Below are 15,354 nucleotides of genomic sequence, written 5' to 3'. Positions count from 1 at the left end.
AATTAATACAAACAACGACGAACGATTAACAAAATGTGATCTACGAAAATACTAGAAAGTGGAACAAAAAGATTTTCTGACGCAGGTTAAACATTATCAGTTCATTTGAATTAGAATTACTTCCTCATAGGGCTGTGCCGATAGACGATGCCATCGTCCATCGACGATGGTGGTCATCCATCACGATGGAGAGCCACCATCGTGATACCACGCCCCCTCCTGTCATAAACATGCATATACGGTATCATCTGGGCCTATTTAACCTAAAAAGTTAGTTTTTTGTTAGTTTAGTTAGTTAGTTTTGTTTAATATATAAATATATTATATAACATATATATATATATATATATATATATATATATAAATACATAATTATATAAATCATTATAAAGTAATATCCTATTACCGCTTGTTCACGTAGGCTATGGTGCAGGGACGTGCTAGTGAACATAACATGGTTACACAAATACAGTATGCTACTAATAATAAATTTCGACTTCATTTTTTAGCCTACACAATACTTTTAATGTAAAATTTGTCATGTTGTTCAAACAAATAGCCACTATTAACGACTTCAGTCGGGAAATATTGCACCTTATCAAACGGCAGTGAAGCGCAGACTTCGGCAGAAGTCAAATAACTTTAATCTGGTAAATAGGCCTACTTTCAGACACAAAATGGTCCACTCTAAGCCATATGGTCAAACCAAATGGAAGAATGAAGGCGATTCTGATAAATGTAAAGACAGTTAAAAAATAAATATTAAATCATGATTTTAAAAGCTGGTGCAATAATTCAAACACTAATAAATTGGAAAAATTAGCGCGTTCAAGTGCGCACTAAAGGCCGAAACGCATCTTCAATTGATATGGTGTAAATAAACAATGAGTAATAGCTTAAGTATAGTTTCTTCTCATAATTTGAATACTAGTCTTTCATTGTTAGAGCAGATTAATATCTTACCGTGTGAGTGCTCGGGGAGGTTCATTTCCACCTGCGCTTTGCGCAGCTCATTTCTCCGAAGCCAGCTGTGCGCAAACGCAGTGTTGACTGCTCGGCAAACTCCAAACGCTCAGTCTCTACTGGCCCTCTGTTGCGCAAGCGAGTTGGTTATGGCCAGGTTCAAATTGTGCCCAAAACAACTTAACCACGGCCATTTCAATTGCCTGATGGCTGTGACAATATTCGCCCCGTTGTTATACAGGCGATCTTTTTCTCCTCTATTTTCCATTCGGCAAGTGTCTCGCGCAATGCGTCTTCTAAATTGTCCGCTGAATGTGTCTCTGGCATGAAACTCGTCTGCAGGCATTTGGACTGCATTGCCCACTCTCGGTCCACATAATGTACGGTAGCTGACATATAGGGCATCATGTTGCAGCTGGACCACATATCCGTTATCAAGGCCAAATATTCCACATCACCTAGCGCTTTTTTTTTCCTTTACGTGCCAAAGCCTCGGATGAGTATCTAATACTTTTAATAATAATAATAATAATAATAATAATAATAATAATAATAATATATTTAATAACGTGGTATTAAAATCCCCCCGCCCACGATATCATCGTCCATCACGATGTTTGCACTGTAAATATCGTCGATGCCAATTAAGGGGACATCGCACAGCCCTACTTCCTCATTTACGTAAACACCGACATCCAGATATTTATATAAAAAAAGATATTTTGTATTAAATATAAGTCTATGCAAAACTAATTTTAAATAAAAACTAATGTTTTGTTAACTTAATACAACATACTGATTTTTTTTAATATAAATAATCATCTGGGTGTCGATAATTGTGGAACGGTGTCGATAACTGTGGACAAAGGTGTCAATACGTGTGGAACGGTGTCATGTGATCTGATACGCTAAGTAATCAGGAATCAACTCTTCCCCCCAGTGGAAGTTTGAGTAATTATTCATGCACAGTTTATGTATTGAAAGTCTTCTACTTTTGCAGCGGCCAAAGGTGTCGATAATTGTAACCGCCGTTCTAGTTTTAATAATCTTAGAGTTGGTGTCTTGTATTCTTCTAATAGGAAATATTACATCGTTTCAACTAGATGATGAAACTACTCAAAAGGACGTCCGGATCAGTAAAACCTGTGTTCACCTTCATTCTGCTAATGTAGTCTTTAAGTGTTTCCTCCAGCTTCAAAAGAAAGGAATTATCCGTAACATCCATTGGCTCGTCCTCCACGGTTACAGAACTGCACTCCATGACCTCTGGTTGAACACAACTCGCCTGCTGGCTCCGTTTGCTCAAATTAATGGACCAGTTCAAACCCGAGCACACCACCTGTAACAGAACAACACCACAGCTTACAATCAGGTCATCACCACACCGGGGGCTGATGCAACTCTGCTTCAACCAACTGAGATTATTGTTATTTATGAATGAACAAACTGTCCATTTGTATCTCAGGTACGTCTCCACAACTTTATCTATGAATGGCAGAAATGTAAGTGAGGAATAAAAGCATCACATGATGTGCAGCATTTTATTCTTCTTATACCACCATGCTTTGTAACTGGAAAGTAATCAGCTTAGGGGTGGTAAATGTTTCTGCTTCACATTAAGGGTGGCTCGATACCAAAATTTTGACTTCGGTACAGTACCTGGCATGGAAGAACGGTAACGGTACGAGGTTGGTACTAATCCAATGCAATAAATGAATAAAATGAATTAATTAATTCATATAAACCGATGAAATTAAGAAAACGCAAGCTGTATTGTTTAAACGCTGCATTAAACGAGTGAAAATCCTGACTTCCTGCTTCTGTCCATTTGTGGGTGACAGGTGTAGAAAGGAGGATTTATGCGTAGGCTAGTTTTACAAACTTTCATTCATGAATCCATTAAAGGTAGACTGCCTTTCAGATTTTTCAAGTGTAGGTCATGAAAAGAGTTTTCCCCGACGCCCAGTTATTTTTGTTTAGTGGACCGAAAGCGACTGAATTTGAATCACAGACTTCCAATTTTTTTATTATTTATTTATTTAAATAGAACAATTAATGAATTTAGGGCCACGTGGCCCTAAATTCTCTGCTATTTTTTCCTGCTTCACCATGACCCAATTCAAGATACTGCATCATGCATGATGTGGTGGGCTTTCCCCATTCGTGCAAGGCATTGTGGGATACAAATCTGAAACAGGAGAGGAAAATGGAGGAAACGAATGAAACGTGAAAGACCGACTACAGTAACAGAAAGTGAGACGAAACGACGTTACGTTATATACGAAGGAAATGAAAGGCAGGACCAAACTAATAAACAAACATCGATGCTCAGTGAGCACCTCGGCGTGATCAGCTGTTCGTTTAGCCACAGAATGATGGAACGGTCAGTGCACGGTCAAAGGTAAACCTGCGCATGCGCACACGGACTTCCTCTGTCTACTTGACTGCGCAAAGCAAGCAATTTCATGCAAATTATTTGCTTTAATCCCCTCAAATTAAATAACTTCCCAGCCACAGAATGGCCTGATATTTTGTGAGATATTACAGAAATAAACATACATCACAATGACCAAATTTCAGAGGGAAATAAATTTCACCGCTTTGATGAAATCGAAAGGCCGTCTAGCTTTAAAGAGTAGACTGCGAAGTAGGCCAAGGCTTCATCCACACTACTATGTTTAAGTTTTAAAACAGTTATCAAAAAGTTATAAAGTTATCAATTGGTTAAATTCATACTTAAAAGATAGAAGCTTCTCTGTTACCCTGGGAAATTGTTCCTCAACGTCAATGTCCTTGACCTGTGGTGTCCCCCAGGGGTCGATTCTTGGACCATTACTTTTCAACCTTTATATGCTCCCACTTGGGCAAATTATCAATAAAAATTCAATTTTGTATCACTGCTATGCAGATGACACCCAAATTTATTTTGCTCTATCACCTAATGATTATGCCCCCCTTGAATGTCTCTACCAGTGTATCGATCAAATCAATAGCTGGATGTCACAAAATTTTCTTCAGCTGAACACAGATAAAACAGAAGTAATTCTATTTGGAAAAAAAGATGAAAGACTCAGGATTACCACTATTCTTGACACAAAAGGGATTAAAACTAAAGAAATGGTTAAAAATCTTGGTGTTTTCATTGACAGCGAGCTAAACTTTGATAAAACGGCATTTTATCACCTAAAAAACATTTCCAAACTAAGAGGACTTGTGTCAAAAAATGATTTGGAAAAATTAATACATGCCTTCATCTCTAGTAGGGTTGATTACTGCAATGGCCTTTTCACAGGCCTGCCAAAAAAGACCATCAAACAACTTCAGCTGGTTCAAAATGCAGCGGTTAGGGTTCTCACACGAACAAAAAGAACAGAACACATTACTCCAATTCTAAGGTCCCTTCACTGGCTTCCAGTAAGCTACAGAATTGACTTTAAAGCATTGCTGCTGGTGTACAAATCTCTAAATGGTACAGGGCCCAATTACCTCTCTGATATGTTGCAGCGGCCTAACCCAATCAGATCTACCAGATCAAAACAGAAAAATTTACTATTAAAATCTGTTGTTAAAACAAAGTATGGTGAAGCAGCTTTTAGCTACTATGCAGTACAGTTATGGAACCGACTGCCAGAGGACATTAAAAATGCTCCTGCTGTTGGCAGTTTCAAATCTAGGTTAAAGACCAAGCTGTTTTCAGATGCTTTCTGTTAAATAATTAATATTGTCTTCTTTACATTTTTTATAATCTTTACTTTCTCTGCATGTTTTAAATTTACTTTAATTTTAACTTTATTCTATTTTATTCTTTATTCTATTCTGCTGGTTTCTTTTTTTTTCTCCTCCTATTTGAACTTCTACTTCATTTTATTATTTTATTTCTACTATTGTTTAATTCTTATTATTTTCTTTTAATTATTTTAATTCTTTTAATTAATTGTTTTAGAATAAAAATAAAATTATGTAATTTTATTTCTCTATTGTTTACTGTTTTTGTTTTTACTTCTGTAAAGCACATTGAACTGCCATTGTGTATGAAATGTGCAATATAAATAAACTTGCCTTGCCTTAAAACGAAAATTATTTCTGTCCAGACGAGCACCAGGTAGTTTGAGATGTTGGTGAACTCAAAGGATGGATAATTTTCCAACTCATAGCAAAAATCCTTCTTTACTAGCATGTAAGGCTCGATCCCATTGCAAAGAGCAACTTTCTGAAGGTATCTTGACCGCGCATTGGCCTCTAAACTGCGAAAATATTCAGACGGTTTCACTCGCTCTTTACATGCCGACGGCCAAATCGGTTTACCTGACCACCACTTCATTCACCGAACGTAAACTCGCAAGCAAAAGTCACGTGACCGAACACTACCTATTCCACAGCAATTAGCAAATTACACATTTTTATTTATTAATGAATGACACATAGGACCTTTTACGTGCTTACAGTTACGTTTAACGTTGTGTAATATCTGCTAGCGACGTTAGCACATCAGTATAAACCTGCGATCTGAATTATTCCAGTCGGAGCTACAGAACGTTGTCAAAGCTGACCAATCAGATTTGAGAATTGAATATTTAGTGCTGTGGGATTACAGTAACTGATATGAAGAGTAGAATTTACCCCAAAGAGATGTTCAGCAATGTAACTGATGTTGAAATAAGGTGCACTAAGTTTCCGAGAGGTTTTGGATCCATCTTTGGTTAACACGTGTGTAATAGTTTGTGGGGCTGATTTCTCAGTGTACAGCATGGCCTTCCCTGCTTTCAATATTCTGCAGAGAGAGAGAGAGAGAGAGAGAGAGAGAGAGAGAGAAAGAAAACACTCCAGACTATACATATATGTAGCAGCTAAAATCATTTTGATGCCATTTTTCCATTCAACAAAACACATTTCCTGGGAGTGTGGGTTTTTTTCCCCTTTTTTGTCAGTTCTTTCAGGTCCTCACCTTTCAAACATGGCCCTCCTATCATGATCTTCAATCTCAAGATAAACAACCCAACCCTATTCGGGGAGAAAAAAAAAAAAAAAGACATTTTAAGACTTTATTCTACATAAGTGTACTTAGATTGCTTCTCATCCAGTTGGTAAATTATGCAGCACTAAACCCCTGACCTGAAAAGCTCCAGACGTAATGCCTCGGGCAACTTTCTCCCTCCATTTCTGAAGAGGGTTTGCAATCACAGGAGCCTTAATGTTAGCTGTGAGGTTTAACTCGTACGAAGCTTCAGGTAGCCATGCCTTGTGTTTCACACTGTCCAGAACAAACTGAGGAGTCACAATCCATTTGCCTAAAACAGAGAGCATAAAGAAGTTAGTCAGTTACTACAGAGAAGTGGGATGAAAGGCACAGTCGAGCAGTTTAATCCTCTCTCTACCCATGGGAAAGGATTTCAAGATGTTTCATAGCACTGAAAAAGCATGTTTACTCTAAACGTTTGAATTGAATCATGTTGGGATGTTCACCGTTTGGCCAAAAAAAAAAATTTCTCACACACTAATAATTTTTATCTTGGATTACGGCATACATTCACCAGTTTCAAACACTTTACGCAACATCAAAACATTTATTTCCATCCAGAGTTGCATTCATTTTTCACCGAGATCTTGTCTTGACAATGGGAGACTTGAACCACTCCATAAAGTCTTCTCCAGCATCCCAAAGACCCTCAATGGAATAAAGACCACGACTCTGTGGCGACCAATTCATGTGTGAAAATGATTCCTCATGCTTCCTGAACCACTCTTTCACGACGTGAACCCTAATTTTATCCCTGGGTCATCAGAAAAAAAAAAAAAAAAAAAAAAAAACATTGACATGATAACAACCTGGTCATTCAGGTCGTCAGCTGACTTCATTTTATTGCCCCATAACGTTGCCGAGTCTCGACTTGACCAACCAAATTGACCCCAGATCATAACACTGCCTCCCGAGGCTTGGACAGTGGCCACTATGTATGCTGGGTCCATCGCTTCATGTGCTTCCCTTCTTACCCTGACACACCAATCACTCAGGAATAGGGTCAATCTGGACTTAGACCACATGACCTTGTTCCATTGCTCCAGAGTCCAATCTTTATGCTCCCTAGCAAACTGAAGCCTTTTCTCCTGATTAGTCTCACTGACAAATGGCTCTCTTATGGACACACAGCTGTTTAATCCCAATCCTGTGAGTTCTCATCACACTGCAAGTGTGGAAATGCTCTTAATTTCACTATTAAACGTAGCCGTGAGTTCTACTGCTGATTTGACTTCACCGAGTGTTTAAGTGATCTCTGATCATGGTCAGTCAGGATGTTTTTCCGACCACATTTCCGCCACCAAGCTGATGGTTCACAACTATCCTACAGGTTTTAAAGCTATACCACCTTTCAGATTTTTCAAGTGTAGGTCATAAAAAGAATTTTCCCCGACACCCAGTTATTTTTGTTTAGTGGACTGAAAGCGACTGAATTCGAATCACTGACTTTCAATTTTATTAGTCTTTTTTTAACAGAACAATTAATGAATTTAGTACCACGTGGCCCTAAATTCTCCGCTATTTTTTCCTGCTTCACCATGACCCAATTCAAGATACTACATCATGTATCACGTGGTGGGCGTTTCCCGTTCGCACAAGGCATTGTGGGATACAAATTTGAAACAGGAGAGAAAAACGGAGGAAATGAATGAAACGTGAAAGATCGACTACAGTAACAGAAAGCGAGAAGAAAAGATGTTACGCTATATATGAAGGAAAAGAAACGCAGGACCAAACTAATAAATATCGGCAGTCAGCGAGCACCTCGGTGTGATCAGCTGTTCGTTTAGCGACAGAATGATGGAACTGTCAGTGCACGGTCAAAGGTAAACCTGCGCATGCACAGCACACACACACACGGACTTCCTCTGTCTGCTTGACTGCGCAAAGTGAGCGATTTCATGCACATTTTGCTCAGGAATCCATCAAATTAAAATAACTTCCAAGCCACAGAATGGCTTGTTTGGTTTTTTTTGTTTGTTTGTTTAAGATATTACAGAGATAACATATCTCACAATGACCAAATTTCAGAGAGAACTAAATTTCACCGATTTTATAAAATCGAAAGGCCGCCTAGCTTCAATAATGCGTTGGACAGTTCTGAACTCAATCCCAGTCATTTCAGTAATCCCCTTAGTTGTTTTCTTTGCTCGATCCAGGCCAATCATTTGATCCTTCTGAAAAACAGGAAAATCTTTTCCATGAGTACGAGATACATCTTCTGATGTGCTTATTTAAGAAATGAGAAGCTACTCACTGCATCAGTTCAGGTTAAAAAGCATTGTATCCAGCTGAAACGCATTCATCACTGCAGTAATTATCCAATCAAAGGCCCTTAAGTACTTACTTATTGAGATCCAAATGGCGATTTTTTTTTTCCCTGTTTTGGCCAGACAGTATATGTAATATGACGATATAACAGAAAATACCATGAGAGTTAGACAGGTTTATAATAATGCACTTGCTCTAATTACTATAGTAACAACTGACACGAGGACGTATATAGTTGACACGCCACGTGAACAGGAAAAATAATCTGCGTACTTGTTGATATGCTGATGGTTTGTGTGTGGAAATGTTTATTTAACATTACTGTAAGGAGTCTCCAGTGTCAGCGCTTTGTACGTCAGGGCTGTGACTTTCAATTTTGTAACAATGAAAAGTCTTCAGGAGAGAGGGTTTTGTGACTGGCCAGGAAACTGACAAACTGAGGCACATTATGTCAATAATACTGTACATAATCACAAGCTCTTTCCTCTAACCAAGTCATCGCATTTCTGAAGACAACTTAAGCGCATTTGGAGCTTAATCTCCAAATATGTTTTCCCAAAGAAGAAGTTTTAGCTGAAATGTTACTTGGAGGAATTTAAAAAAAAAAACACCACAACTGCCCTTAAATTTAAGCAGGTTTTAAGTAAACGACTTTCAGTTCTTTCAGGAATATGTGTAGAAATTCTTGTTGATGGTAAGTGCAGTTACACCATATTGTCGGGGGATAGAAATTTATTTCAAACACCAGAGTACTCCTTTAATCCTAGGACCCTGGATTAAGTACATTCTCTAATATTGTCTGACCAAATCTGTGCTTTTGACCAATATTTGTTCGACACCTTTATTAATAATCTTACAATCGCCACGATCCTCAGCACTAACCTCCAGCGCATGCTGCAAGGAACTTCTCGCTCGCTAGTGGCTTAGTGACGATCAGGTGCGTCATTGCTTCTTTATAAACCTGCAACACAATGAGGAAGTTTAGCTTACAGAAGTAGGAAAACATACAACCAACTCTCAGTCATCTGACTAGACTAATTCCAGTTTGCTAAAAAAAAAAAGCATTGCAAAGTTAAAGAGCGTCTTAACCTGGAGAGAGAGAGAGCAAAACAAACAATAATAGACTTTTCATTCGAAATGATTATAGATATTCACCAGTTTGCAGTAAAACTGGGATGGTTTAAACATCATTAATACAGAAAAACTTTTTTTTCAAATACTTCAGACACACAATCTTCACTCGCCACTGAAAGTGGATGTTCATTTGATTTGTATACGGATATATTCTTTATTGCTAAACTACTGAAATATCAGTCCCTGGGATACTATTCAGTGGGGTTTTTTTTAGTAGTTTGGAGCCTGGAGTATGTTCGTAAACTTGTGCTGTGTGGATTACAGTTCTCAGGGCTGGACAGAAAAAAAAGATGTAGAGATATTGTGCATTTAATGCAATTATATATCTTGTCCCTCTATTTGGCAAAGGCATGGACCTTTATTTTATGAACTTTTATGTTTAAAAAAAAATCTATGATTTGCCTCTTAGATAGTTTATGTTAGCTAATAGCCTGTTTATTTACACTGTCTGAAAGCTAATTGCAAACATTAATTCCTTGGGGAAGCCATGGCCCAATAGTGAGAGAAGCAGCTTTGGGATCAAAAGATCGCCGGTTTGATTCCCTGTACCAGCAGGAATGGCTGAAGTGCCCTTCAGCAAGGCACCTAACCCCCCCAACTGCTCCCCAGGCTACTCTGAGTATGTTGTATGTCACTCTGAATAAGTGTGTGCTAAATAACATTAATGTACCGTAATTGAAATGATAATGTTTTTAATGGCAATGTTTACACAATCCAGTCAGTATCTTATCAGCAGATTACAACACAAGAGTGCTCTGAGAGCACAATATCCCCCACTGGCAACTGTGCCATAATTCTGGTAAAATGTGACTGAATTGAACGAAATTGCAATATGTGTATTACCGACATGTAACAAAGAATCCTGCCAAGTTTCATGAAATTCCTCCAAAAATTGTGAGAGGAGTTGATTTCAGAAGGCGAGTACCCTTCCTGGGAGGGAGAAAGGGACGGTCGGACATCACCATGACACCACAATCCCCCTTCAGGCCTTTTGGCCAGCGGGGGATTTAAAAAAAAAAAAACTTTTTGCCAAATTACATGAAATTCCTCCAAAAATCATGAGGGAAGTTGATTTCAGAAAGCAAGCACACCTTTCTGAAATTGCCAAAGTACAAGTTTGTTAATAATCAAGGGCATAACTCTGGCAAAATTTGCCAAAATGAAACAAAACTTCAATCTGCGTATAACTGTCATATAACAAAGCCTTTTGCCAAGTTTGGTGAAATTCCTCCACAAATTGTAAGAGGAATTGATTTCAGAAGAATGTACACCCTCATGAAACTGTCAAAGTACAAGTTATTTAATCAAGGCTCAAAAGTCTGGTAAAATTTTCACAAACTAAATTATATCACAATATGCGCATTACCGTCATACAACAAGGCCTTTTGCCAAGCTTCGAGAAATTCGTCCAAAAATCGTAAGAGGAGTTGATTTCAGAAGGCAAGCACACCTTCAGGAAACTGTGAAAGTACAAGGTTGTTAATCAAGGGCTGTAACTCTGGTAAAATGTGACCGGATTGAACAAAATAAGATACGCATTACCAACATACAACAAAGAATCCTGCCAAGTTTCATGAAATTCCTCCAAAAATTGTGAGAGGAGTTGATTTCAGAAGAAAAACATACTCTCATGAAATTGTCAAAGTATAATTTTGTTAATCAAGGGCTGTAACTCTGGTAAAATGCGACTGAATTTAACGAAATTATAATATGCGTATTACCGACATACAACAAAGAATCCTGCCAAATTTCATGAAATTCCCCAAACATTGTGAGAGGAGTTGATTTCAGAAGGTGAGCACCCTTCCCAGGATGGATAGACGGACAGATATCACCATGACATAATCTTCCTTCAGGCCTTTCAGCCAGCGTGAGATTAAAAAAAATAAAATAAAAATAAAAATACCCTGTTCATTCGAATAACAGAATGAAACACAAGCTTTCACTGGTGTGACTCATGAGCAGGTGTGTCTGAAGCGTAGGGGTTTTCTTATTCTACTGTTAGCTAGTCACACTTTCAGAGTCACGCAGCTTTCTGTAGCCCTCCGTATATTTTTGAATCCTGCGTTCTCCACGACCTGATATGAACGTCCCAATAACTGCAGTGATTTTCTTTAGCTCAGACTGAGTCAGAGAGAAAGGGCTGAACACAGGAGAAAGATTGCTGTGCACGCTGTACTAGCTGTATATGCACTGTATTAGCGCTGGTGTGTTGCACACACATTCATCCACTTTCCATCAGTGAAGCTCAAGTGCTCGCTGAGATGCCAAAGCCATCACGGTTTTCCTCAAGCTAAGAGGCGAGTACATTAATATGCTTGAGTACTGTCTCGTGAAAACAATATGCCAAGGAGATAAGTACACTGTTTCCTGTTTCATGATTACAAGGAAGCTCATTTTTCAGGAGAGAGGGTGGGCTTGATTAAGGTGACATGTTTATTTCCCTTGACACAATACAAGCTGGATTTTATGAGGAGTTGTCGACTTTATTATTCAGCCTGTTGAATGTATTGATCGATACACAGACGTATCAAATCGAGATCCTCGGCTCAAGCAACAGGGCTGTGCGATATGATCAAAATCTCATATCCCGATACAGCACATTTTAATAATAATGTTCAATTTATATAGCGTCTTTCTCACACCCAAGGTCGCTTTCTGTTCTGTTCTGTTCATTCCCGTAACCGTTTTGCGGTCGTAGGGAGGCATGAGAGATGCTGACACAGTCACTCATCTCTCATGTCTTTTCTCTGGGCTTGGATTGCTTGGTGGCGCCCATCTCCTCTCCAAGCATATTCACACCTACGGTCAATTTAGAGCCACCAATTAGCCTAACCTGCATGCCTTTGGACTGTGGGAGGAAACCCACGCAGACACGGGGAGAGCATGCAAACTCCACACAGAAAGGCCCTCGCCGGCCGCTGGGCTCGAACCCAGAACCTTCTTGCTGTGAGGCGACAGTGCTAACCACTACACCACCGTGCCTCCCAAGGTCGCTTTACAGGACGTAATTCCAATGGCGTAGCTACCACAGTCCCACCAGGCACACGAAGCTAAATTCCACACCACCTGCACAGCCGCCACGATGCCGCCAGGCAACATTGCTCGGAACACTGTGCCATGGATCCACAAAGCGAGCACAGAAGCACCGCCACGCAGAGCGCTGGACAACCCAAATGTTAAAGAGGAACAAGCTCACTGCAGTCCATAGCAAGGCTCACAGGCATCACCCAAAGCACACCAAGGCTGGGAGGAAACCGACATCCAAAACTGGGTCCGGAGCTACGCCACAACCAGCAGCCAAAACACTCAAACAAAAAACAAACATTAAATTACACAAACACAAAAAAGAAAAACAAAAGGGAAAAAAAAGAAAAATGAAAAGCTCCTGTGAGAAGTGGCAGCCAAAACGTGCACGGCGTACTCTCAACCGGAAACGGAAACTACGGAAATATATTTTCTGTAATTTCAATGAATAAACAGTTTATATAAAATGACCACATGGAAAAGGCCCATTTCTTTTTACAACCCCAATTCCAAAAATGTTGGGACGCTGTGTGAACTGTAAATAAAAACAAAATGAGATCATTTGCAAATCATGGAAACCTAATATTTCATTGAAAATGGTACAAAGACAACATATCAAGTGTTGAAACTGAGAAATTTTTTTTGTTTTTTGAAAAATATATGCTCATTTTGAATTTGATGTCAGCAACACATCTCAAAGTTGGGACAGGGGCATGTTTACCACTGTGCTGCATCACCTCTAATTTTAACAACACTCTGTAAACGTTTGAGAACTGAGACGACCAGTTGCTGTAGTTTTGAAAGAGAAATGTTGTCCCATTCTTGCCTGATATACAATTTCAGTTGCTCAACAGTCCGGGGTCTCCTTTGTCAGATTTTGCGCTTCATAATGCGTCAAATGTTTTAAATGGGAGACAGGTCTGGACTGCAGGCAGGCCGGTTTAGCACCCGGACTCTTTTACTACAGAGCCATGCAGTTTTAATATGTGCAGAAAGTAGTTTGGCATTGTCTTGCTGAAAGAAGGAAGGCCTTCCCTGAAAAAGATTTTGTCTGGATGGCAGCATATAGCTCTGAAACGTGTTTATATCATTCAGCATTAATGATGCCTTCCCAGATGTACAAGCTACCCATGTCATGTGGACTACTGCACCCTCATACCATCACAGATGCTGCTTTTGAACTTTGCACTAATAACAAGCTGGACAGTCCCTCTGCTCTTTAACCTGGAGGACGTGGGGTCCATGATTTCTAAAAAGAATTTCTACTTTTGATTCGTCAGTCCTCGGGACAAGTTTCCACTTCGCCTCAGCCCATCGTAAAAGAGCTCGGGCCCAGAGAAGGTGGCGGTGTTTCTGGATATTGTTTATATCTGGTTTTAACTTGCATTTGTAGATGCAGTAATGAACTGTTTTCACAGACGATGGTTTTCTGAGGTGTTCCTGAGCCCATACAGTGATTTCCACTACAGATACGCGTCTGCTTTTAATCTTAACCAAGTTACTTTTTTTTTTCACATTACACAACTTTCTCAGTCTTTTGTTGCCCCGTACCAACTTTTCTGAAACGTGTTGCTGACATCAAATTCAAAACAAGCATATGTATATTTTTCAAAAAGCAATAAAATTTCTCAGTTTCAACATTTGATATGCTGTCTTTGCACTACTTTCAATGAAATATAGGGTTTCCATAATTTGCACGTTGTCACATTCTGTTTTTATTTATGTTTTACACAGTGTTGCAACTTTGTTATTGGGGTTGTACATTTTAACGTATATTTTCTTACTACATTACTCCACTTGAGTGAAGTGTTTTCAGCTTGGCACTGTGTACCCTGGGATGAGGGTGAGCATGAAACCTCCGTTTCTCAACTCTGTAAAATAGAGCCATGTGTCTACAGATGTAAGCTGCAATGGCAGACATTTTCTCCTTCCATCTTTGTGATTCTTTGCCAGATGTTGTGCCTCGGGCAAAAGCCTCTTGCGTCGTTGGAGTCTGGGGTACATTTTGAGCACTCGGCTGTACTTTTGTGGCTCTTGTTCCTCCGGATGAGACGATTTCCATACTGTCTGACATGATTCTCGTTTCGATGGTGAAAAAGGTTAGTGGTTTTTGAGTTTGTTGTGGGGATCCACCTACACAGTCAACATAATTTGCCAAGTGTGGTTTTCTGGTTGGTCACACTTTTCATACCCAAACCATATCTGTGCACCTCTTCTGATCATATATGAGCTCCTTATTTAGTCTTGGCTGGTCTGAGTTGTTCTCCTGTTCAGAAAGATGTTCACGCTCCTCCATGTTTGTTTGTGTTGCCTTCATGCAAATTTCCTGCCTGCGTGAAATTTTCATGCTGATAAGCTCTTCTATAAATATTTCAATGAGAAGTGACACTGTTTTTTTCTTCTTCCCCTTCTCTAAATCCAAATGAAGCATTGAAGACACATTAGGTACAATGAATGTTTTATTAATTTTTTCCTCCCCTAAATTAGGTAGGTTTGGGCAGCATGGTAGTGTAGTGGTTAGCACTGTCGCCTCACAGCAAGAAGGTTCTGGGTTTGAACCTAAGGGCCTACGAGGGCCTTTCTGTGTGGAGTTTGCATGTTCATCCCATGTCTACATGGGTTTCCCCCACAGTCCAAAGACATGTGGATTAGATAAAATACCCAGCCACTGGGGTTGTATAAGACACTGAGTGCAGGTTCCAAGCCCGGATAGATTGGAGAGGGTTGCATCAGGAAAGGTATCCGGTGTAAAACCTATGCCAAATCAACAATATGCAGAATAAATCCGCTATGGTGACGAGGAAGAAGGTAGGTTTGACGTTTGATCGATTCCAATCCATGCTCATGAAGCTCCGCCTCCAGGATCTTCAATGGCCCGTGTAGTGTCTATGAAATGATTGGTAGGAAGTGCATCCAAACACCACCCAGGATTCCAGATCAGA

At 39.5% G+C, this 15,354-nt stretch overlaps 1 protein-coding gene across 4 annotated transcripts in view; it reads right to left on the bottom strand.

The window, feature by feature from the left end:
- The window catches only part of slf1 (SMC5-SMC6 complex localization factor 1), a 121,326-nt gene that overhangs the window by 103,734 nt on the left and 2,238 nt on the right, over positions 1–15,354 (bottom strand). For all 4 annotated transcript variants that reach the window (XM_060906945.1, XM_060906946.1, XM_060906947.1 and 1 more), the window contains exons 3-7: positions 9,134–9,212; positions 6,076–6,251; positions 5,909–5,964; positions 5,584–5,734; positions 2,117–2,302 (exon numbers count right to left, since the gene is read on the bottom strand). In XM_060906945.1, the coding sequence (XP_060762928.1) occupies positions 2,117–2,302; positions 5,584–5,734; positions 5,909–5,964; positions 6,076–6,251; positions 9,134–9,212 (648 nt within the window). The remainder of the gene's footprint in view (positions 1–2,116; positions 2,303–5,583; positions 5,735–5,908; positions 5,965–6,075; positions 6,252–9,133; positions 9,213–15,354) is intronic.

Source organism: Neoarius graeffei, chromosome 24 (genome assembly GCF_027579695.1).
Source record: "Neoarius graeffei isolate fNeoGra1 chromosome 24, fNeoGra1.pri, whole genome shotgun sequence".
In the NCBI taxonomy this organism is placed as follows: domain Eukaryota; kingdom Metazoa; phylum Chordata; class Actinopteri; order Siluriformes; family Ariidae; genus Neoarius; species Neoarius graeffei.
Note: the sequence above shows the minus strand (reverse complement) of the source record. Positions and strands in the feature narration are given on the sequence as shown.